Below are 23,745 nucleotides of genomic sequence, written 5' to 3'. Positions count from 1 at the left end.
TGTGTGTGTGTGTGTGTGTACACGCGCGCACCTGCCTGTCTCTGTCTCTGTCTCTCATTCACAGCAGGCTCCCTGGCTTCCTAACTCAGCAGTCAGAGCCAACAGCCATCCCCCAGCCTCAGAGCAGGCTGTTTCACCTGGGGCACCATCTTAACCCTTGCTATTTCTCTAACCCTTCCCAGTGTTCCCCAGTAATAAGTGCATGTGTTGAGCCTTACCACGAATCATCTCAGGCTGTAAAACGTCAGGAGACGGGGCAAAGGGGTGTCTGGTAGCTGTTAGAGTGTTTCTCAGCATGTACAAGGCTCTGATGTGATCTCCAGCACTGCATAAAGCAAGTGTGCTGGTACATACCATATGAGCGCTAGGAGTGTGGAGGCAGGGGGATCTGAGGTTTAAGGTCACCCTTAGCCACATAGTGAGTTGAAGCCAACCACTATCTCAGAAAAATGGAGAAGACTGACCAGAGACATCATCTCATAGCTGGAGAGGTGAACAGCCCCTCACCAGCAGCATCTGCAGACCAAGCCCAGGACAGGATGAATAGTGCACGGCACACGGAGCTGTCCACCTGGGCCAGGCTAGGAGGAGACACACTTAGAAACGGTTATCATTTTAGAAATAGTCTACAGTTTATAACGCCAAAACTGAATAAACAGCTAAGCTGCAGATTAAATAACTAAGGAGAGACTTTCAAAGTGGAAAATAGCTCTAAGGAAGTAATCTCCCAAGAATGCAATGCAGAGAGACAAGGAGCTGAGTCCGTAGTATGCTTAAAGAGACAGGATGATCGTGAGTCCTAGACTAATCTGGGCTATGCCTTAAAAGTCGCTCCCTGGTCAGAGGTAGGAGATACAGAGATAAATGATATGAAAGTCCATCTGTTTGGTCTAATACAACAGTCACTGCCACACACAACTGTTTAAATTTGTATTCGAAGGCTAGGTGTGGTGGCGCACGCCTTTAATCCCAGCACTCGGGAGGCAGAGGCAGGCAGATCTCTGAGTTCGAGGCCAGCCTCATCTACAGAGCAAGTTCCAAGACAGCCAGAGCTACACAAAGAAACCTGTCTCCAAGGGGAAATATATATATATATATATATATATATATTTGAATTTGTTTCTTCATGTTAGATAGAATTGAAGCTCATGTCCTCAGCTGCACCAGCCACATTTCAAATGTTCACAGCGGCATACTGGGTAGTGGCGACCCTGCCACGTTTTCACCCTGCACAGGTTTCTGCTAACTGGGCTAAATAAAAAGGTGGGAAGGAGAATTTAAAAGCCTAAGTTATGTCTCAGTGAAATCCCTGGAGGGAACCATGAGAGTGGAGCAGAGGTAACATTAAGAGAGGAACCTCGAGACTATGCCAAGTAGAGACCATTGACTCAGAAAGCAGAATTTATATGGCTCGGAATCGATTAAGAAATTAAAGAAAGCGGAGCTGCGGAGCTGGCGCAGTAAAACCCATAATGAGTATGAGAGAGCGAGCTCGAGTTCCCAGAACCCACATAAAGCCAGACAGAATCTCAGGCATCTGTAATCTCGCTGAGGACAGAGGGAAGACAGAAACAGGAGAGTCCCAGAAGCTCACAGGCAGGCTAGCCTGGGCTGCACAGTGGTGAATTAGAAAAGGCAGTGAGTGACCCCAACAAGGTGGAAGGTGAAGACAGACAGACACCCAAGGTGGCTCTCTGACCTACACAGCTGCAACATGACAGGTGTGACCCAAGAGAAAGAGAGGGGAAGGGAGACAGACGGACAGACACACAGTGACAGAGAGACACAAATAGAGAGAGGCAGAGACATACATAGAGTCAGAGAGAGACAGAGTCAGAGAAACACAGAGACACAGAGTCAGAGAGATGCAGAGAGAGAGAGAGATCCAGAGAGAGAAAGAGACAAAGAGTCAGAGAGAGACACCGAGAGTCAGATAGACACAGATACAGAGAGACAGAGACTGAGACAGACATACAAAGACACAGAGTCGGGGAGAGAGAGACAGAGACAGAGGCAGAGTCAGAGAAAGACACACACACAGAGAGAGAGGCAGAGTCAGAGAAAGACACACAGAGAGACACACAGAGTCAGAGAGAGACACACAGAGTCAAATAGACAAACACATAGAAAGACAGAGACACAGAGAGACAGTCAGAGAGAGAGTCAGAGAAATTCAGAGAGAGAGAGAGAGAGATCACATCTAACCTCGTTGTAATGAAACTGAGACACCCAGAAGACAATGAGAAACCTTCAAAGCAGTTAGCAGAAGCCAATGACCTCCCCTGACCTCCCTTGCCAGACAGGAGGATGGGAGATTAAAGGAACCTTGACTCTAGGGTGAAGAGACAAAGTGTGAGGAACACCCTACCCTGCACTGTGCCTCCTTGGGAAGCAGATGCAAGCTTTTTCCAGATTTGAGGGTTTACCACACACACACACACACACCCCCGCCCCCAAACACTTTGAATCAAAGGAGATTTTCAATCACTTTCTTGGGCAGTCAGCAAATAGATGCCCAGAATCTGGTTCAGAGACAACAAGGAGTGTTAAACCAAAACAAAACAAACCATCTAGGTGAGTTATTCCGAGCAGACACACATCAGTGTGGAGTCATCAGGAGTATACTGTCCTATGACTGAGGCCTTCAGGATTAAAAGCAGCCAGGAGTATTGTAGAAGCAAGGGGTGCTGCGAATCCCTGGTGTGTGTCCTTCCTATCTGGGCATTAAGACAGCGCTGGGTGAGCTGTAGTCATGGTTAGCTGACTGCGTAGTTAAATGTGAGAGGGGCCACTAAAGCAATGGGTGTACCCTGAAACTTGCCTCCAAATCACTGGGACAACTGTAGAAGCTGGGTTATCCCCAGAGTCACTGCTCAAGGACTCCTGGGGTTTTCATCTCTAGCCTGTTCTTGGGTAACGTTGATGTTAATATCTCAGGAACCACACCCTGAAGACAATTACGTGACAACCGCTACAACCGGTGATCCCGAAAGTGAACCTGCAACCCAGACCAAAGCCTCTGTGTTGGCCTTGAGCCACCCAGCCAGGCCATTCTCCCAAGGGCTTTGTGCAGTGGACCACACATGATGATCTGGGTCGTTGTGGGCCAGACGATCTTGCCACAGATACCCAAGTCCTTTATGTGAGCAAAGTCGGATGGAGAAGCGAGGGACTGACAGGCATGGCTGTGGTCCCACAAAAGGAATATTAGATCCAGACTTCAGACTTCTTCTTCTTCTTCTTCTTCTTCTTCTTCTTCTTCTTCTTCTTCTTCTTCTTCTTCTTCTTCTTCTTCTTCTTCTTCTTCTTCTTCNTTCTTCTTCTTCTTCTTCTTCTTCTTCTTCTTCTTCTTCTTCTTCTTCTTCTTCTTCTTCTTCTTCTTCTTCTTCTTCTTCTTCTTCTTCACCTTCCTCCTCCTCTTCCTCTTCCTCTCCTTCTCCTTATCCTTCCTTTGTTCCTCTAGGCTGGGGGTGCAACCTTGTGCCAATCCCTGTGTTTGGCACCTACGGTGGCCTCCACAAGGCCTGTGTCCTCCTGGGAAGCCTCTGTAGCAAGGCTGTGATCAGCATTGTCAGTGTCCTTAAAAGCTTGTGAGGGGTATGCACATGTGCGCATGTGCTCCATCCTGTACACACACACACACACACACACACACACACACACGCAAGCATGTTCTTGTGCACCTGTCTGTGGTGATAAGCAAACCCCAGACACCTCCCATGGGTAACCAGTCCCCTGACTCCAGCCTGTTGGTTGAGTAGCCAGGCTGTAAACATGACCCATTCCCACTCTCAGAGCTGAGAAGGAAGGAAAAATCGCAGGACTGAGGGAAGCCCAGGCATGGAAACTGATCAGACAGGCCAGCATTTGGGGAACGACAGTGTAGCTGACGCTTTAGGACCCTAGAGACCCCCTTTACCACAGCCTCCTGTAAAAGTGTCTTTTATTCTCCTGTTGTAATTCTCATCTCTGAGGCTTACTGCCTCTGCTAACCCAGGCCTAGTCCTGGAAGCTTCTAGCCTCTGTACAATCTTATCTGGGCCTAGAGTGCTTTCAGCCTCTGATATTACTATTGGATAAGCTCACCCCTTCCTCGTTCTCTCTCCTCTCTGGCTGGCTGCTCACCTTGGATGTTCTGGCTCAAACTCCTCTCCAAGCTGACTGATTCAGTCTGGCTTCTCCTGAATTGCTCTGCTTGACCTCTGGCAATCTGTTCTAATCTTCTGGCTCCTTCTCATTCTCTGTCGCCTTCTGTCTTCAGTTGTGTCTAGCTTGTGCTCTATTCAACCAGTCTCTGCAAAACTTGCCTGGCAAAACTCCTCCCCACCCCCTCGAGCTGCTCCTTAAGTAGCTTTCCTTTTTCCCCTCCTGAGAGTTAGGCATTTCCTGTTCTGTCAAATCTTTCTTCTGCTGCTATTCATTTAAATATCACTTTCAAATGTGGATGCTTCTTTCTACAAACTAACTTTGCTTTCATTGTTTGGGACTAAAGGTGTGTCTGTGTCAGAGGGATTAAAAGTGTATCCTAAGGGCTGAGTCACACCACAGCTAGAAACAGGTTTTTTTTTTCCAGTAAATAACACAATTGTGGGGTTCACAGTGTGATCAGCTATCCTACAAAACCCTCCACTTTGCAGTTCAGTCCTGGGATGGAGGTGTGGGGACTGGGGGTGGTAGTGGCGATGTTCAACCTAAACCTGAGCATGTGAGTTAATGACTGGAGCCTGTACAGCCTCTGGCATTCCACTACCCTGTGTTCCATAAGCAACTGGTAGTATGAGTGCTGATCAACTCCTGCACACACACAGGTACATATGGGCACATGCATACACACAGGTACATATGAGCACATGCACACATACACAGGTACATATGAGCACATGTACACACACAGGTACACATGAGCACATGCACACACACAGATACACATGAGCACATTCACACACACACACAGGTACATGTGGGCACATGCACACATGCACAGGTACACATGAGCACATGTACACATGAGCACATGTACACACACAGGTACACATGAGCACATTTACATGCAGGTACACATGGGCCCATGCACACACACACAGATACACATGAGCACATGCACACACACAGGTACATATGAGCACATACACACACACAGGTACACATGAGCACAGGTACACATGGGCCCATGCACACACACATACACAGGTACACGTGGGCACATGCACACACAGGTACACATGGGCACATGTATACACACAGATGCACATGGGCACATGCACACACAATCATGAACATACAGAAGCACAAGGGCATATGCACACACAATCATGCACACACAGGAATACATGAACACATGTATACACACACTGCACACAAACACCTACAGACACAAGCACACACAATTATGCACACAAGGTACACATGGGAACATGCGCACACAGAGGTGCACACAGAGGCACACACAGAATGTTCGCTTTACACTGTGTCCACCTGACAGTCATTCCTCCCCCTCCACCCCTCCCCCTTGTTCCCGTTCACCTTTTGAGGCTTGCTTGCTGTTTCTAGAAGGCTGGTGGTGTTTGCTCAGCCCCCTCCCTGCCTGCATCTTACCTTCCTCTCTCCCTACTCCAACCTCCAACAGACCCCTTTCTTGGGAATCAAGCACTATAGACACCCCACCCCTGACACAACATCTCAGCTCCACTCCTCACCTCCCAACATCTGACCCTAACCACCCAGCCCAGCCTGGGGTCCAATCCAGGCTCACTGGAATCCCTTCCTTGGCACCGAAGTCAAACAACAAACAAACAATCAACTACAACAACAAATGTATCTTATCCAAGCAATTCATGAGACACACACAGAGGCACATGTGCACATAGAGGCAAGGCACCTAATGAATTCTAAGTGTGGCCAAGTCCCAGGGAAAAGCCCTGGCTACCATCTCAGCTGTCCCTGAGGGAGGACCTACCACATCTTCACAGCCAGAGGTGAGGCAGATAGCATCTTACACCCATTTAATAGATGCATCTTAAACTCCTGATCTTCCTGAACTGGGATTAAACATTAAACATGCACCACCGTGTGCAGTTTAAAATTATATGTCTCATATCGTTTGTGTGTATGTTCATATATGCTCAGTACGTGCATGCAGGTACACAGGCACATATGTGCGCTTGTGTATGTATGTGTGGGTGCAGGTGTGTGTTCCTGTGTGTGCGTACAAGTGTGGAGACCAGAGAACAACCTCATCTTTCCTGCCTCAGGTACCTACCACTTGTGTGTTTTTTTGAGAAAGGCTCTCTCACTGGCCTGGGCTCTCCTAGTAGCTAGGCTGTTTGTCCAGGGATCCACCTGTCTCTGGTTTCCACAGGGGAATTACAAGAATGATTGCCGTGCACATCTTTATACACAATTATAATTGTGTGTGTGTGTGTGTATGCGCACACACGTACATGTAGGGACAGAGGCAGAGGATAACTGGATTCAGTTGTCTTCTTTTGCTTCCACACGGGTTGAACGCAGGTCACCACGCCTGCCCAGCGAGCAAGCACCACCCACTGATCTATCTTGCTGACCCCATCTATTTTTTTCCATGAGTTCAGGGAATCAAGCCCAAGTCCTCATGTTTGCAACACAAACACTGTGCCCACCTGCCTGGGGGTTCAGTTCCTTCTGTGTGTGTGGCTACTCCAGGGACAGGCTGTTGTGTGTTAAAGGCTGAAGCGGGGTCTGTCCTAAGAAAGCAAATCTCCCAGTGCTCTTTGCTACGCTGTATCTATAATGTGTAAAACAGGGCACAACTCCCTCCCGGTCCCCCACCTTCCCGCCCCCCGCTCCACCACCCTGCCAGCCTATGCAGAATGAAATAAGTTGGGTGCATCCCTGCCAAACTGTCAAAAGATTGCCCTGAAATCCTCTACTGAAATGGAGCAATGTCTGTCACAGTGTCTGGGCCAGAGCAGATCAAGCCGACCAGAGCCACGCATGCCACATGTAGGTCTGCGAGCCTGGGCGTTTGCGTCTCCTGGAGACTATTCAACTAAATACTAACAGCTGCTGTCTAGGGGTGGCATTGGGAGATTTACATCTTTGTGTTAGGTTCATTCCTTTCTGAAATATCATGTTTCTTGCCTCTTTGGGGAGGCAGAGAGGACTGTGTGACGGGGGATGGGTGGCTTTGATCTTTATTCATTCTTTAACAATTTCTTACATCTACCCCCCACCTCTCCCCATTCAGCTCTCCCCCTGCTCTACACACCCCCTCCCAAATTATTTCCCCCTCTTCTTCAATAACCTCCAAGTTCTATCGATGTTCCTTGTGTGTGCATGCATGTGAGGGCATCCACTGGAGCACGGGCAGGGTACCAGGAGAGCCACTTTGATTTTGTGCCTTGGAGTCCCCCCAGCCGAACCCCGAATGTGGCTTCTCCCCACAGATCCTCTGTCTACTTGTATGTTGCAGACTCCGACAGCCAGTGCAGCCCCACACGCCACAGCCTCAGCCTGTCTGAGGGAGAGGAGCAGATGGACCGTCTGCAGCACGTGGAGCTGGTGAGGACCACGCCCATGTCGCACTGGAAGGCTGGCACAGTGCAGGCCTGGCTGGAGGTGGTGATGGCCATGCCCATGTACGTCAAGGCCTGTGCAGAAAATGTCAAGAGTGGGAAGGTAGGCAGCTGGGGCCCCCGGAGGGATGCCTCTGAACCCTCCCGGGACTGTTATACCCACCCAGGGGATGACTGGTCTCCATGTTACTCTAGGAACAAGAAGTATAGCATAGAAGTTGGCCAGCTTATTGCAGGTCCAGGTCATCAATAAATCAGTCTTCCTAGCAAGAAACACAGCCCTTTGGAGTCATGCTACCTGGTCCTTAATATGGGACCAACTTCAGATGGTGACCAACTTCCCCAAAGCTGGCAGAAGAGGGGCAGGATTGAACTGGGGGGAGGAAATTAGCCTACATGGTGGCCCCACCCATCTTGGTTCAAACAGTGCTCCACCCAAACAGTAGCCCATAACAGTAGCTGAGCCCAGGACCTCCCAGAGCCTAGCAAGGGTCATCAGGAGAGAGCTGAAGCATGACATCGCTGGGCGACAAGAGGCTCCACACTAGGCACCCTACGGCTCCTAGGAACAGGCTCTTTATCTTTTTATCCACTGGCTTTTCAAGACAGGGTTTCTCTGTGGAGCCCCTGCTAGTTATCTTGGAACTCTGTAGAGCAGGCTGGCCTTGAACTCAGGGATCCTCCTGCCTCTGCCTCCCACGCGTGGGGATTAAAGACTTGTGCCAGCACTCCCTAGAGACAAGCTCTATTCGGAGTTTTCAGTCATCCCAGACAGCAGAGGTGTCCTGGTGCTTGGTCTAGGGAGATGGCCGGGAGAGGGAGACAGATGAGGAGCCCCCGTCTCCTTGGATCCTTCTGTATTGGCTCAGCAGCAGCAACAGGGCCTGGATAGAGCTGCAGGTGCCAAGATCAGGCTCTCCCTACACCCCTCCCCATCTCTCACCTTCCGGCACTAAGCCTACCTCCTGAATGCAGGTGCTTCTCAGCCTGAGTGATGAGGACCTGGAGTTGGGCCTGGGAGTGTGCAGCTCCTTGCACAGGCGCAAGCTCCGCCTGGCCATTGAGGACTACCGAGATGCTGAGGCGGGTCGCAGGTGAGCCACTGAAACCTGGGCAAACCAAGGACTCTCTGTCCCGAGCCTCTCTGTCACCCAGCAGGACCCTGGGCAACACCAGGTTTCAGGCTATCAGGTACAACAAAGATGGCCTAGGCATGCCCTGTTACCATAGGGAGGAAAAATGAACATACAGGAGAAGGCACACATGCCTGGAGCATTGGAGACATACCTCCAACCCAGAGCAGGGACCAGGCCACACATAGCCAACATGTCTGCCTTACCTGCTCAAAGCTCAGTTCTGCCCATCCCAGGGAAAGGAAAGGAAGCAGGAGGGAAGATAGAAATAGAAGGGGACGGGATGGAGGGATTGGATCGTCTTATGCAAGTCTTTAACACAGGAGTGGTGCTGACTGGTTTAGGCATCTTAGCTGGCGTACCTGGTGGTAGCTGGGCTGTCCATGCTAGAGAGCTGCCCTCTTTCCCCTCAACACCCCCACCCAGTGCCACTCTCTTCCTATTTCTGTCTTGATCTGCTTGGGGTTTGGGGGGCGGGGGTGGCAGGGGGATCCACCATTTGAGCTGCTCTGATGAAAACGGAAGCCCCGCCCAGCACCCAGTCCTTGGCGCTCCAAGTGGGGGAGGGGGGCAGTTTTGTAAACCTGACACGGTCTGTTTTGCATAATTATCTCCTTCGCCGGTTTCCCCATCGTTTCTGTACAGTTAATTAATCAAACCTAGTGGTGTGTGCCGCTATCTGCAGAAGCTGTTTTGTGGATTAAAGGGAGGAGCGGGTGGAGAAGCAGGCCCGTTCTGAAGCAGAGAAACGGGTGGAGAAGCAGGCCCGTTCTGAAGCAGAGAAACCGCAATCCATACGAGGCTGGAGAGGGGCTCTGGTACCATGACTACTGGTGCCAAGGATTACCGAGATGGGGTCTGAAGGATGGCAACTCATCGCCAGCAGCAGAGGTGTCAGGCTGGGAGGGAAGGGCCAATGGGGTAGGGCGATGGGGTGGGGCCAGAAGGTACCCCGTCAACCTGCTGGGCCTTCTCATTCCAGGGCTCCCAAAGTGCCTTCCCAGCCACTCCCTGACTACTTTCATCCACTAGACCCCAAGTCCCCGCTCATACCCTGACTACTGGAGCTAGAGACCCCAACCTGCTCACAACAGCCTCACATTCTAGAGAGTCCCTCTGGGCTGCCTGAGTCCCTCAAGCATGTGGGGCTGCTGGCTTCAGCTCACAAAGTCCCCACCACTGCCTAAACGTTCACCCTGTCCCCAAAGCATGGCTGTCCCCATCAGCTTAGTTTACCATGCAAAATGCTACTAACTGGGTATTGTAAACACGAGACATCTGTCTCTCCCAGTTCTGAAGGCGACAAGGGTAAAAGGGTGTCAGTGTGGTCCAGCTCCATCAGGACTACCTCTCCTGGTTATACATGGCAGCCTTCTTCAGGGTCCTCACACAGTGGTGGGGGAGTATAACTTACCCCCAGTGATGTCATATAACCCTAACACCTCCCATAGCCCACTTCAGACACCATCACACAGATGTGGATGTAGGAGACAAACACTGGTTCATAAGAGGAACTGCACCTGAGGTCCACCAGGAGCTCAGGAAGATGGGTCTCAAAGGCAAAGCTACACATGCAGGGGAGAGTTGAAGCAGGACGGTCCCAGGAAATGTGGGGTCCCCACATTAGACAGTTTATGTCCTGTGGAGCGATGCCTTACTATAAGATTCCTATCCTCTGTGGAAATCAAGCCTGTTTCTAAGATGCTGGGTAACTTTGTCTTCTCTGGGACTCAGTTTCCTTACGTGTGAAGTAGAGAGGAAAGAGTTAATCAAAAGTTAAGGATTGGAGCCTTTTAGAAATCTAGTACAAGCTTTGATGCCTTTTCCAAATGTACAAGACTATATAGCTCTGCGTGTCCAGCCCTCTGACTCAGCTGTGGAACTCTTAAAAGCCCTTGGATTCTGGGGTCAGAACCTTAGTGGGTTGTCTCAAACTCATCCAGCTGTGATGATGGGCATAGCCTCTCTAGGCCCCGAAATTCCCTTTGCCAACCCTTCCCCTGTCTCTTGACACAATTCTACTTACCCATTCCATCCATGTGTCAGGCAGACATAACAGCCCCCATCTTAGGGAGAGTCAAGTACAGACAGGTAACATGCAAAAAGTCGCACGGCATCCAAGGTGTCTTTCCACCCTCCTGTGGTGCCAGTGTGTTTGATGTTTAACAGTGCCAACTCCTACTGCTAGCTGTAGAGATGGTTTTAGGACTTTCCATTCACCCATCTCTTCAGTCCCCACCACTCTAGGAGGCAAAGTTAGCTATCTCCATTTTACAGAAGAAACAGCCCTAGAGATGCAAGGTCCCTCACCTAGAACAGTCCCAGTGTTTCTGACTTGTGACCCTGATGCTCTCGGCATGCCACACCCATCCTCAGACCTTGGGGTCTGGCCTAGCTCCACCTGAGGAAGAGGTACTGATAACTATTGGTTGAAACAACGTCTGGATTCCTGTTGACCCCAGACTTGGGTTCCAACATCAGCTTTGAGTAGCAGCTGGGCAAGAGTGACCAAGCTTCAGTGCAGAGGGGCATTTTGAAGGCCACATGTATGTTATTTGTGAACGTATAGAGGCACAAGTGCTGGTTCAAAGTGAGTCAGTGCTGAGGAGGCCAGGCCAGGTGTGCCTCCTGGCCACCACGCCCAACAGTGTGACCCTATTGACTTCTCCCCTCGTTCCCATGAGTGACAGCACTGTCATGAGCACCCAATTCAGAGCCACGATGGCCATGAAAGCTGAGGCTGGGCAAGGCCCCGTGTGACAAGCTGGGCCAGCCCTGGAGGGTGAGAAAGCTATCATCCCAGCAGGAAGATTCTCTTGGTCTGGAATATTCTAGTTCAGGAGCTGCACCGGGGCAAATGGGAGCCCAGTGCCTCCCCCTAGCCTTCATCTACTGTCCAAGCAATGAGTTTCAAGACACACCAGGAAGCATTCACCTAGCTGGGTGGGTTGAGTGAGCTGCCTGGTCCCTTACCAAGACAATCTATGGAGGGAGTTGGCAGGCAAGCTGTAGTTAACTCCAACATGCCAGTACACACATGGGGATCTGGGAGCTTTGGCAAGAGAAAGGATCTTGATCCAAGGGGTGTTCCTAAAAGGCATCTGGGAGACCAGACAGCCCAGTGGAGTCTGTAGAAGATGATAAAGAGTGAATGTTGGGCAGCAGGAGACAAAGGACAAAGTCCTGTCCTTGGGGAAACAGCCAAGTGGTTCCAGGAGGTTGGGGCAGGGCAAGGCAGAGGGAACCGGGAACCCATAAAGACATTCTGCCAATAAGTCGTTAGTGAATGTCGGCCAATCAGCCCACACCCACTACACCAGTGAACGTGGCCCTGTTCCTGACCCTTCTGCCCTCTTGTACCCTAACTTAGAGACAAGGGACAGTAAACTCAATCCCTCTCAACGTAAATGCAATATGCATCACTTGCTTTGAGGGCAGTGACTAACCAGATAGGAGGGGGCAACCTAAAACAGAGCAGAAGAGACATCTTCCTCTGGGGAGAAGAGAGAGAGAGAGAGAGAGAGAGAGAGAGAGAGAGAGAGAGAGAGAGAGAGAGAGAGAGCGAGCCCTATCAGCACCTCCAGTGCATACGCAGAAGATGCTCACTATTGAGATGAAGGAAGGGGCAAGAAAGCTTTTAAACCGGGAGCAGAATGGGGAATGTCAGCTATTGCCAGCTGCTCCAAAGAGAAGGGCAGTGTCCCTTTGTGAGCCAACTGTGTCCCCCTTGTACAGAGTGCTCCCTTTGTGTCCACCCCTGGCTCCCACTTAAACAATGCCCCCACCATCCAGCACCGGGTCATTTTTCAGTGTCTCTCTACAGGGAGGTTGCAAAGAAGACTTCATTCCTTCTGCCAGGCTGCCACTGTGTGGTGGTCAGAGGAATGACAGCTAGGGACGGCCTTAGCCAGGTGTATCTTCATCCCTCAACAAAGGCTTTTGGGGGAACACATACCAGGCAGCTCTCAACCAATACCTGCAATTCCAGGCAATTAGACAACCCGTGCCCTTGAAGAATACACCCCCAACACACACATAGCTTGCATAAACCTACAAAGGAACACACACATAAAAATAGTAAATAATAAATGTTTTAAAGCCTTTTTGAAAACTTACAATGTGCATGTTTCTGGGTTTCTGGGGGGAATCTGGGTTTCCCAGAGATAAGCCAATGAGGGAAGGGGTCAGCCACAGCTCTGTCTTGGAGACTCTAGCATACTATGTGTGGACCTATGAAGGCCATAAAGGCTTCTTACCCNCCCCNCCCCCCCCCAAAAAAAAAAACAGGAAAAGGGACCAGAGGGCAGCATACAGGTGGGCAGGAGAGGGAGATAGTCAGCCTGAGGCTTTGAGGGGTCCTGGGCTCTGCAGAGGTGCATCTGGCTATAGGCATCTCTTCTCCTGACACTACTCCACTACTCCTTTCAGTTTTAGTCTGTGGTTTGTGGATGTTCCTTTTGTCCTTGGGATCCTCTGCTGTCTGTCTGTCTGTCTCTCTGCCTTACTCTCTCCCTCTCCATCCACCTAATATCTGTGTGCCTATCTGTCTGTCTCTGCCTGAATCTGTCTCTGTCTTAGTTGTTCTTTATCTGTGTGTCTGAGTCTCTCTGTCTGTCTCTCTGTCTCTCTCTGTCTCTCTGTCTCTGTCTCTCTCTCTCTTTCACTCTCCACACATCTCTGAGCCTTTCGTTGTTTTCTTCCCCTCTATCCCTCTGCTCTATCACTTTCTCCATCAGCCTCTCTGGCTTTCTTATCTACTCCCTGTCCTGCTTTTGGTCCACTTTGCCCATCTCTGACCCCATTTCCACTTGCCCCTGCCTCTGGCTCTTTCCCCACTCCCACCTCTCTCTGGCTGTGTCTCCTTTTCAGCCTGTCCAAAGCTGCCGACCTGGACCATCACTGGGTGGCCAAGGCCTGGCTGAATGACATTGGCCTGTCCCAGTATTCCCAGGCCTTCCAGAACCACCTGGTCGATGGGAGGATGCTGAACTCACTGATGAAGCGGGACCTGGAGAAACACCTGAACGTGTCCAAGAAGTTCCACCAAATTAGCATCTTGCTGGGGATTGAGCTGCTGTACCAAGTGAACTTCAGCAGGGAGGTGAGGACTAAAGGGGGCGGCAGGGCAGGCACAGACATCTTCCACAGCCTTTCTCCACATCCAATTTCTGTCTAACCATCTACCCACCCATCCGCTGATCCATCCATCCATTTACTTATTCAACCATCAATCTATCCACCCAGTCATCCACCTATCTATCCACACATCTACTCATCCATCCATTCACCCATCCACTCCTCCATCCACCTGCTGACCCACTGCCCATACACCCATCTATCCACCTACCCACTGTCCATCCACCCACCTATCCATGTACCTATCCACTCTCAGTCCACTCCCCATCTCTCCATCTGTCTAGTTTCCATCCCAACCCCATCATCCACTCACATATATACACAACTACCTACTCATCCATCTACCCATCCATCTATTCATCCTTCCATCCATCCATCCAACCATCCACCCACCCACCCATCCATCCATCCACCCATCCATCTATCCATCCATCCATCCATCCACCCATCCATCTATTCACCCATCCATCCATCCATCCATCCATCCATCCATCCATCCATCCATCTATTCACCCTCCCATCCATCCATCCATCTACCCATCCATCTATTCATCCATCCATCTATCCATCCATCCATCCATCCACCCATCCATCTATCCATCCACCCATCCATCTATCCATCCACCCATCTACCCATCCATCTGTCCATCCATACATCTGCCCATCCATCTATTCATCCTTCCATCCTTCCATCCATCCATCTATCCATCCATCCACCCATCCATCTATCCATCCACCCATCTACCCATCCATCTGTCCATCCATCCATCCAACTATCTCTTCCTCTCCCCAACCCCTAGCAACTGCTTATTTGAGTAGACAAGAACCTATTCTCAGAGAGCTCGTTGCTCATTAAGTCCATGGTCACAATACTATGGAAGGCAGCCAGGGTTCTCTGAAAGCTCTGGGAAACACCTTCTTGGGGATCAAGGAGGGCTCCTGAGGTAGTGAAGCGAGACAGAGAGCTGTTGCAGGGATTGGCAGCTGCCAATAAAGGAGACAAAAGAACCATGGGGACCAAGTCCCAGAGTCCAGTTCTGTAGCAGCAGTGACACAGAGTGGGTGGGCAATGGGCTTGGGACAGGGAGGGGCTGGAAATGAGAACCCTGGCTGTTGATATAGGTTTAAGTTCTGATGCTCCTTAATTCTGAACTCTGCTAAGCCAGAGAATACAGGGCTCCAGCCTCATCTTTCCTAGCTTCTCTTCCTACATGTTCCCTGTGGAAGGTCCCTGCGAGGCTAGCCCTCAGGGTTGGGTCCATATGGTTGACTTTTTCTAGAGCCACGTCAGAGCATAAGCAGTTCCCTGTTGAGAGGGGAACAGAGAGAAGACTGTCGTCCCTGTACCCCACCACCCACTGCAATCTGACCAGAAGGAGAAGACGGGGGCCCAGGCTCTGGCCTCTGGGATCCCCAGTATGATGAGAAGGGTAAACATGGGGTGTCCTGACTGTAATATATGTCACTGGGATAGCAGAAGTGATGGGGACTTCAGACTGGATGTCCTAGAGAGAGTGTTTAACTTACTGTTTTATTTCTGTGGAGAGACACTTGACCAAAGCAACTTTTGAAAGAAAGCATTTCCCTGGGCACTTGATAGCAGCTTCAGAGTTAGTTTAATTCCATCACAGCAGGAAGCATGACAGCAGGAAGGCAGGCATGGTGTTGGAGCAATAGCGCAGTGCTTACATCTGATGCACAAACGGACAGGGAGACTAGGAATAGCATAGGCTTTTGAAACCTCAAAGCCCATCCCCCACCCCACTACCCCCAGTGACACATCTTCTCCAACAAGGCCACACCTCCTAATCCTTCCCAAACAGTTCCACCAGATTGGAACCAGACATCCGAATATATGAGCCTATGGGGGCCTTTCTCATTCAAACACAGAGGGTACCCCTCTGCAGGAGCTCTTGGTCTGAGAGTCGGTACCCCAGGGCAACCTGTGAAAGGGCAGCAAGCTGGTTCATCCACAGGACCCAAAGATGGTATTTCAAGTCAGGATGCAAAGACCCCAAGAGTCTCCCTGCCATAGGCTGGGTCACCACAAATGTCCACTGAGCATCTGCTCTCATTGCTGGGGTGGAGATGCCACAGGCCTGGGACACAGAGAACATGGAGAGTGACTCTCTCCAGACCTCACACCCGATTCCTCGCACCCTAGGAGGCAGATTCTTCTGTTTCTCACAACACAGACAGTGTGGCTCTGGCAGCTGTGGGTGGCCCTCATCACACTAGCATACTGAAGACCCCACTGACACCATGAAACTTCCTTCTGCAGGTGACCTCCAGGTGTCCCTCGTGTCTTCAACTGACTCACTGTTTTCCACCCCTAGGCTCTCCAGGAGCGCCGAGCCCGCTGTGAAACACAGAACACAGACCCTGTGGTCTGGACCAACCAGCGGGTGCTCAAGTGGGTGCGCGATATCGACCTGAAGGTGAGGGGCGATGGTGGTGGAGACACAGGGTTGATTCTTTAGCCTATGCAAATGAAGTGCAAATCAATGTCCATTTTGATGTAAGGTAGGGGACACCACCACCCAGCCTGACAAGGACACCACTTCCTGTTGATGGAGTAGGATCCCTTACTGCTACAGTAGATCCCTGTTGAAAGCCCTCATCACTGGGGCAATTCTTTTTTATTTTGTTTTTTGTTTTTTGTTTTTTGAGACAGGGTTTCTCTGTATAACCCTGGCTGTCCTGGAACTCACTCTGTAGACCAGGCTGGCCTCGAGCTCAGAAATCCACCTGCTTCTGCCTCCCAAGTGCTGGGATTAAAGGCATGCGCCAGCCACCACTGCCCAACCACTGGGGCAATTCTTCGCAGTATTTTTTTCTTGAAGTATCTATGGCTCTTGCCAGGGTCCAGCAAGTGTCAGTGACATAAGACCCCCTCTGTTCAGAGCCCTGAGGGTGGAGACCAGGTCCTCTTCACTCTCAAATCAGTTACTTATTGGGGTCACATCTCTGCTTGGCTCTGATGGTCCCTGACTCCACCTCACTCTTCTGCCCTCAGGAGTATGCAGACAATCTGACCAATAGCGGTGTCCATGGTGCTGTGCTGGTCCTGGAGCCCACGTTCAATGCTGAGGCCATGGCCACCGCCCTGGGCATCCCCAGCGGAAAGCACATACTCAGAAGACACCTGGCAGAGGAGATGAGCACCATCTTCCATCCATCCAAGTAAGTAAGCCACGGTACTCAGGGCGCAAGGCAAGAGCCAAGGAATCGGGGGCAGGGGATACTGTCACAGGCTGTGTGAGGTGTCGCTTGGGGTGGAGACGATGTGCACTAATTTCACAGAACAAGGTGGCCACTCTGCCAGGTATAGCCATGGAAACAAAGGTTTAGAGGCAGAAGTAGGTATATAAATGGTACTTCGGACCCAAGGGAACAGTGCACAGCCATCCACCTACACTGGTCCCCTTGCCTAGAGAGTGATTGGGTTGAGTAGTCAGACAGCCCAGACCCACCCTGTGGATGCTGCCTGGGGTCACAGTTGGGGCGTGGCTCCTCGTGATTGGTTGGGCCAGTAATTCCTTGGGAGCTGCATAAAAGCTGTAGGATTTCTGTCTATGGGATCAAAAGAAGGAGTGGGCTTTCTCCAGGACTTGGAGTCTGATGGGCCAAGGACAGAGAGGCAATGCAACCTTCAGCCAGAGCCTAACAGCTTGATGTCACCTCTGTCTGTGATGCAGCCCTTATGTATCACACTTGGCTGGTGAGGAAAGGCCCCTGAGGTGGGTTTCAGGATGCTTTGTCGAGTGCCATGAGCCCAGGGGACAGACTTCAGTCAGATGAGGGCACACGGAACCCCAAGAGTTCCTAAGGAAATCATAGGCCACCTCAGTAGCAGAGAGAACCCCCCACTGAGTCGACAGTTATCCCAGATGCATGGTGAGATCTTTGAGATGGTTCCTAGAATTGATATTAATGGGGCAGTTCTGCAGTGAGCCACACAGGGAAGGCCTCTGTCCTCCCTCCCTGTTACATCCTTCAGCTTTCAGAGAGGAAGGAAGCAGGTTGGGGGACATTGGTGGTGACCCTTTGGATATTCCCAGGATGCTGTGGGTTGGGTTGGAAGATACCAGCTGGAAAAACATTCCTCATCATTAAGTTCAATATCAAGATTCTATCCTGGACAGTATCCCAGGCTGGGTGGACCCAGCAGTCCTTCACAGTGATGTAACAAAATGTCATCAGCAGGGGGCTATCTCTTTGTTTCCTTTGTCCCCAGACACACACACACACACACACACACACACGCATGCGGGCACACACACACATGCACACACACGCACGCACACACACATACATACACACACATATACAAACACACACACGCACACACGTACATACACACACATATACAAACACATACACACACATACACACATTCACACACATAAACACACACACATATACATACACATATATACACACACATACACACAAACATAAACACACATATACACACATACACACAAACATAAGCACACACACACACACACACACAGCATGAGGAAGGATCATTTGCGTTTATTTTTAACCACTATTGGAGGTAGAACCCAGAGCCCTGCATATTCTAGACAAGCCCTCTATTACTGAGCTATATCCCTTTTATCTCTATTACTGAGCTATTACAGCCCTTTTATTTTAGTGTGTGTGTGTGTGTGTGTGTGTGTGTGTGTGTGTGTGTGTGTGTACCGCATGTCTGCTTGGTGCCATGAAGGCCAGAAGAGGGCATCAGATCCCTTACAATTGTAGTTATAGACCATTGCAAGCTACCATGTGGGTGCTGGAAACCAAATCCCAGTCTCTCTGAAGGAACGGCCTGTACTCTTGAGCAGTAAGAATGTGGGAGTGGGGACAGGGGCAGTGGGCTGTCTTTTACTAACTCTTAACTTGTGAAATGTCCCAGCTCCACAGGCATCCGGGAGTCTGAGCGCTTTGGGACACCACCTGGCAGGGCCTCCAGCATCACCAGAGCTGGGAGAGAGGACAGTGGGGGCAATAGCAAGCACAGAGCTGGCCGGGTAAGTGGGCTTTCTGTCCATGGGGCCAGGCATCCTTTCCTGAATGGACCTATGTCTCCTTTGTCACCTGTGAACCTGGAGCAGCCTCGGGTCAGAGATGCACACAGGCGAGTCATCACGTATCGGGACCCCTGCTTAAAATAATGCCCAGTGACAAGAATCCATGCAAGGCAGAGTCTATGGCATCCATGGTGGTTACAGATTGTGGGATCCCCTCACCCTGGCCTCCTGAAGCACATGGCCCCTGGGGTGCAGAGCACCTCACACAGCTGGCTGCTGAAAGTGATCAGGGAGCTCTAGACCCTGAAAACCTCTGTCTTGGAATCCGAATCCCTTAGCCAGCAAGGAACCTCTAGTGTACCCAGTAGGACAGCACAGAACAGGAGCAGCTAGCCAGAGACCAACAAAAAACTCTAGACGTATCCAGTGTCCTGGTCACCACAGCCACGCCTTTGCTTTCACTTGGTGTCACCAGGAGGGGCATCCCAAGAACAGGCTGCCACTAGCTTCTGAGAACACTGTCCTGGGCTAACCATTCTTGGGTTTTGCTTCAGTTTTGGTTTTGCAGAGCTGGGTGGGGTCAACCCCAGGGCTAGGGTCGTTATGTGCTAGGCAAACACTCTAGCGCCAAACTATATGCCAACCAGCCTTCCTTATTTCCCTGTCTTGTTTTTAAAAATATTTTTATTATATCTGTGTGTGCACATGCCAGCATGCATGCAGAGGTCACAGGACAACCTGTAGGACTAAGTTCTCTTCTACCTCGAGTGTGGATGGCAGGGACTGAACTCTGATTACCAATCTCAACATCTTACACTGCCTTCAAGAACTGCTAAGCCATCTGGACAACCTGGCCCTGTTTTGTTTCTGAGGTGTATCTCACTATGTAGCCGAATCTGGCCTGGAACTCACCATCCTCCAGTCCCAGCTTCTCAAGGGCTGGGATTAAAGGCATGTGCCCTGTGGAGGTTCTAGGGCTTGCTTTCAGCTTCCTTCATTCCAAAGGAGCAAGAAACTGTTGGGAAGGAGGGAGATCCATGTCCTTGCACAGATACACAAGTGCCGCCTGAGTAGTCACACATTAGGGAAATGGGGAAGCCCTGTCTGAAAGGTGCTTGTAGGACAATGACTCTCCAGTGGGGGACGCACCAGTTTAGAAAGACGGGTAGTCAAGCATATGACCACTTAGTGTTGTGAAAGCAAAAATCAGCTCGGAACCAGAGGCTCCACGGAGAGGCCTCTGTGTGTGAGGACAGCTCCCACAGAGCACCTGCTCTGAGCTGCCCATTCCCCACCCAGCACCTTACAGATATTTGATCTTCCCAACAGTCCACCCAGGCCCCTGCCACTTTTCCCATCATGCAGCTGAGGAAAATCAAGGCTCAGAGATGGGCAGTGACTTATCCCAGGCCCCACAGCCAGAAATACAGAACAGGGACTCTAACACCCATGTATAAGCCTCAAGCCCATACTTGTGGTCCTACCAGGTAGGACTAGAGTTCCTTTTGAATGGAGCAAAGAGTAAGACTTCCTATGTGTGGTCACACACACTTCCAGGCATTGTCCCATCTACCGCTATCAACAGTGTGTGTGTGTGTGTGGCAGGGGTGGGGGGAGAGCTGTAGAATCATTAGTCCAAAGTCACCCCTGGTAACTAATTGAATCTCTCTAGCTGGGAACTCAAACGTTGGTTTCTTATAGAATTTTTGCAAATCCCTTCCATGTGTCCGGGCAGTAGGGGTGGTACACATAATGGAAGGCCCAGAGAGGTTCCAAGAGATGCTGAAGGTCACACAGCAATTACACTGGAGATGCCACACCACGACTCAATTCTCACATATCTCTTTCTCTGTCCCCTGGTTTGTTTCTCCTCAGCTGCCCCTGGGGAAGATAGGAAGGGGCTTCAGCAGCAAAGAGCCCGATTTCCATGATGACTATGGCTCTCTGGAGAACGAGGACTGTGGGGATGAGGACCTCCAAGGCAGGCCCGAACAGTGCCGTCTGGAGGGATACGGCAGCTTGGAGGTCACCAACGTGTAAGAAAGCCGTGTGACTCAACTCCAGAAGAGAGCAGGGAGAAGGAACAGCCCAATGTCCCAGAGCCGTCCATCCCTACTGTACAGCATGACCGGAAGCTGAGGACAGACAGGGTGTCAGAAAAGAGTTCCCAGAGACGGTCACAATATCCAGGGGGCACCAAGGACAGAGAATGCCCACCTAGGTGTCTTGTATCTCTGAGGAAGTATCACCCAGCCACGCGCGACCCAGCAGGTGGCCCTGGGGCTGCTGTTCAAAGTACAAGTCAGGTGCCGCTGGTATTTTACACTGGTCAAGGAGGGGCAGTCCGTCTTTGGGCCTGGAACACCCTGCTAAGAGGAGCAGGGAAACCCCCAGCCTACCTTGGCAAAGCCAGGGCCGCTGGGATCCCATGGCAAAGCCAGCCAACAGCGGCCAGGTGGTGATTGCTGACTGTCAGCCCACTGGGCAGAGAACTTGAATTCTGACCTCACTCACTCCGGAAGGAGGCAGAACGACCTGGGCATCCCTTCCACTTTAAGGGTGGACATGTTGGGAGCAGGAGGGGGATCTCTGCAGGGCACAGGGGCCTGACAGCAGCAGCCCTAGGGGCTACAGATATCCTGTCACCAAAATGAATGTGACTTCAAGAGTGGGAGGGGGGTGGTTGCTGTGCTCTGTCCCAAACAGCTATTCCAAGTGTGCACATGGCATGGGAGACAGCCTGTCATTAACCCGACAAACCTCTCTTGTGATGTCCCTGTCAGAAGAGGCAGGTAAGCTCACCCATGAGCTAACAGAGGTGCAAATCCTACAAAACAAGGTCACCCCGGTTGTCAGAGTGACCCTTTCTAGCCGCTGTCCTGATCTGCCAGTGTTTTGCTGTGTGGCTTCCCCTCAGTGGCCTCACCTCTCTGTGCCTCAGTGTCTTACCTGTCATACTTCCGGTTCCTCCCAGAGGAGCTGTGAGGATTAACACTCACTAACACTTGTCCCAAGCTTTGAACCTCTCAGGAAACAGCTGGAAGGGATGGGGCAGGGGAGGAAGGAGCCTAACTTCCATCCACAACATTGGCAGACACCGGGCGAGTTCACCCCATTTTTGGATAGGGAGATAAGCAAGAGGGGCCTGCAGGAAGTTTAATATTGAGAGTTTCCAAAAGCCATCGGTGAGGTCTGGGAGAGCCACCAGCACAGCCTGCGGGCCTACTGGGTGCAGGGTCCAAGCTGACTGAGAAGAGACTGCCTATTGATGATAGGGAGGATTTCGGTGTAGCTGTGCTCAGTCAGTACCAGCTCTCCTCAGATTCCCACAGCTGACAGCAGCCGGGGGTGTGGGGGTGGGGCACTGCCTCTGAGTCACCAAAGCCAGTCTTCTGCATTGTTTCTGAGAGCTTCCCTTTGCGGGAAGACCACAGGAAGCCTGGGAACTTGGAGGAGGATTCCCTGAGTTTCCCAGGTCCAGTCTCCTTCCCAACCTGAGTCCAGGGCCCTCGGGGACTGGGAGGAACCTCTCTGTCTGAGTGTCAGCCTCCAAAGGACACACGGCAGACACCAGGACTCGCAGGGTCAACCTCTGGAGTAGAATCCAGCTTGGCTCAGGCTCTACATCCCTGAGTGTTTATAACACGCATTCCCCTGCCCCTGGAATCCTGAAGCTACTGAGCCCTTAGCCCAGCAAAGAGAGGGGAAGAAGGCCCTCTTCTAATTGAAGCCAGCTGTCACTTTTACACCAAGTCCCCAAAGGGTGACAAAGCTTCTGGAGCCAGGAGGATACTGAGCCTTCCTGGAAATGTCGCTGGCGATGTGGGCTCCTTGCCAGGGCCAAGGTCTAGGTAGGGAAGAGACTCACACTTTCTTCCCACGGGCTCGGAGGCCCACAGCACCTGAAGGCTCCTTCCCAATGGACTCTGGGCTTCATTCCTGGGCACCTCTGTCAGTCTCCATCCACATCCAGTGTCACTTTTAGCAGATTCTGTCTTGACTCCTCACCACAGGATGCAGGGGTTGTCAGGGGACTAGAGTCAGAGTGGAGAGAGGGGCTCTCTCCTAAGCCCAGCCTGCATAGGGCACTTAGAACAGGGAACCCCGCCAAAGACTGAGGTCATGAAAAGGGGTGGGGTCCTGGCAGATGTAAATTCGGAAGGCAGGATCACGATGAAGAACTGTACGAGAATTATGACAGCCCTTCCCAGAAGGCCAAGGACCACGTCACAGGTTGTGGGGGAACGTGGCTCCTGAGTGGTGGCACCTTCTGGGTGTCACTTTACAGAAGCCAGCATGGATGGTGACGATGTCCCTGACCCATGGAGGGTTTGTAAAATGCACGGCAAATGAACAGTGAACTGCAGTGTCCCACGCCTTCCCAGAGGAAATTTTAACAATGTAACAATAAATGCTTGACCTTGAAGTATCCTTCTTTCTTGTTGGCTTTCTTCTTTATGGTCCCAGTAGCCTCTTCTTACACAACGGAGACTGGGAGCCCCTAAAACTACTGGGGGACTTCTTAGAAAGGCTGAGAGTCCAGCTTCACAAGGTGGGAGAGTTGGGTGGGGACTTGAACCTGATCATCTGCCTCTGTACTCACAACTTACTCTCCCCTCCCGCAGCCCCGTGCTGTTGGTCACTCTCCCCCTCCCCACCCAACCCCACGTCCCTACACCCCTACACACCTCTATTTTCTAACCTGTCACTAACATCTCCCCATGGCAACTCAAATCAGAATCCAGGTACACTCTAGTGCTGGGAAGTCTCTCTCTGGGTACCATGTCCTAAGGAGACTCTCATACTTCCCCTGGAGGTGTCTGCAATCCCAGGAGACCCATACAGCTCTTCCCCATCTTCCCTGTGCACTCTGCTGAGCTGAACAGA

At 51.1% G+C, this 23,745-nt stretch overlaps 1 protein-coding gene across 1 annotated transcript in view; it reads left to right on the top strand.

The window, feature by feature from the left end:
* The window catches only part of Kazn (kazrin, periplakin interacting protein), a 978,630-nt gene extending 955,353 nt beyond the window's left edge, over nt 1-23,277 (top strand). The window contains exons 11-17 of the mRNA XM_021159743.2: nt 7,451-7,656; nt 8,529-8,647; nt 13,556-13,787; nt 16,159-16,260; nt 16,839-17,005; nt 18,744-18,858; nt 20,734-23,277. Coding sequence (XP_021015402.2) covers nt 7,451-7,656; nt 8,529-8,647; nt 13,556-13,787; nt 16,159-16,260; nt 16,839-17,005; nt 18,744-18,858; nt 20,734-20,898 — 1,106 coding nt within the window. The 3' untranslated portion in view covers nt 20,899-23,277. The remainder of the gene's footprint in view (nt 1-7,450; nt 7,657-8,528; nt 8,648-13,555; nt 13,788-16,158; nt 16,261-16,838; nt 17,006-18,743; nt 18,859-20,733) is intronic.
* The last annotated feature ends 468 nt before the right edge of the window (nt 23,278-23,745 follow it).

This window comes from Mus caroli, chromosome 4 (genome assembly GCF_900094665.2).
Source record: "Mus caroli chromosome 4, CAROLI_EIJ_v1.1, whole genome shotgun sequence".
Classification (NCBI taxonomy): domain Eukaryota; kingdom Metazoa; phylum Chordata; class Mammalia; order Rodentia; family Muridae; genus Mus; species Mus caroli.
The sequence above is the reverse complement of the archived record's forward strand: the minus strand, read 5'-3'. Positions and strand labels throughout refer to the sequence as shown.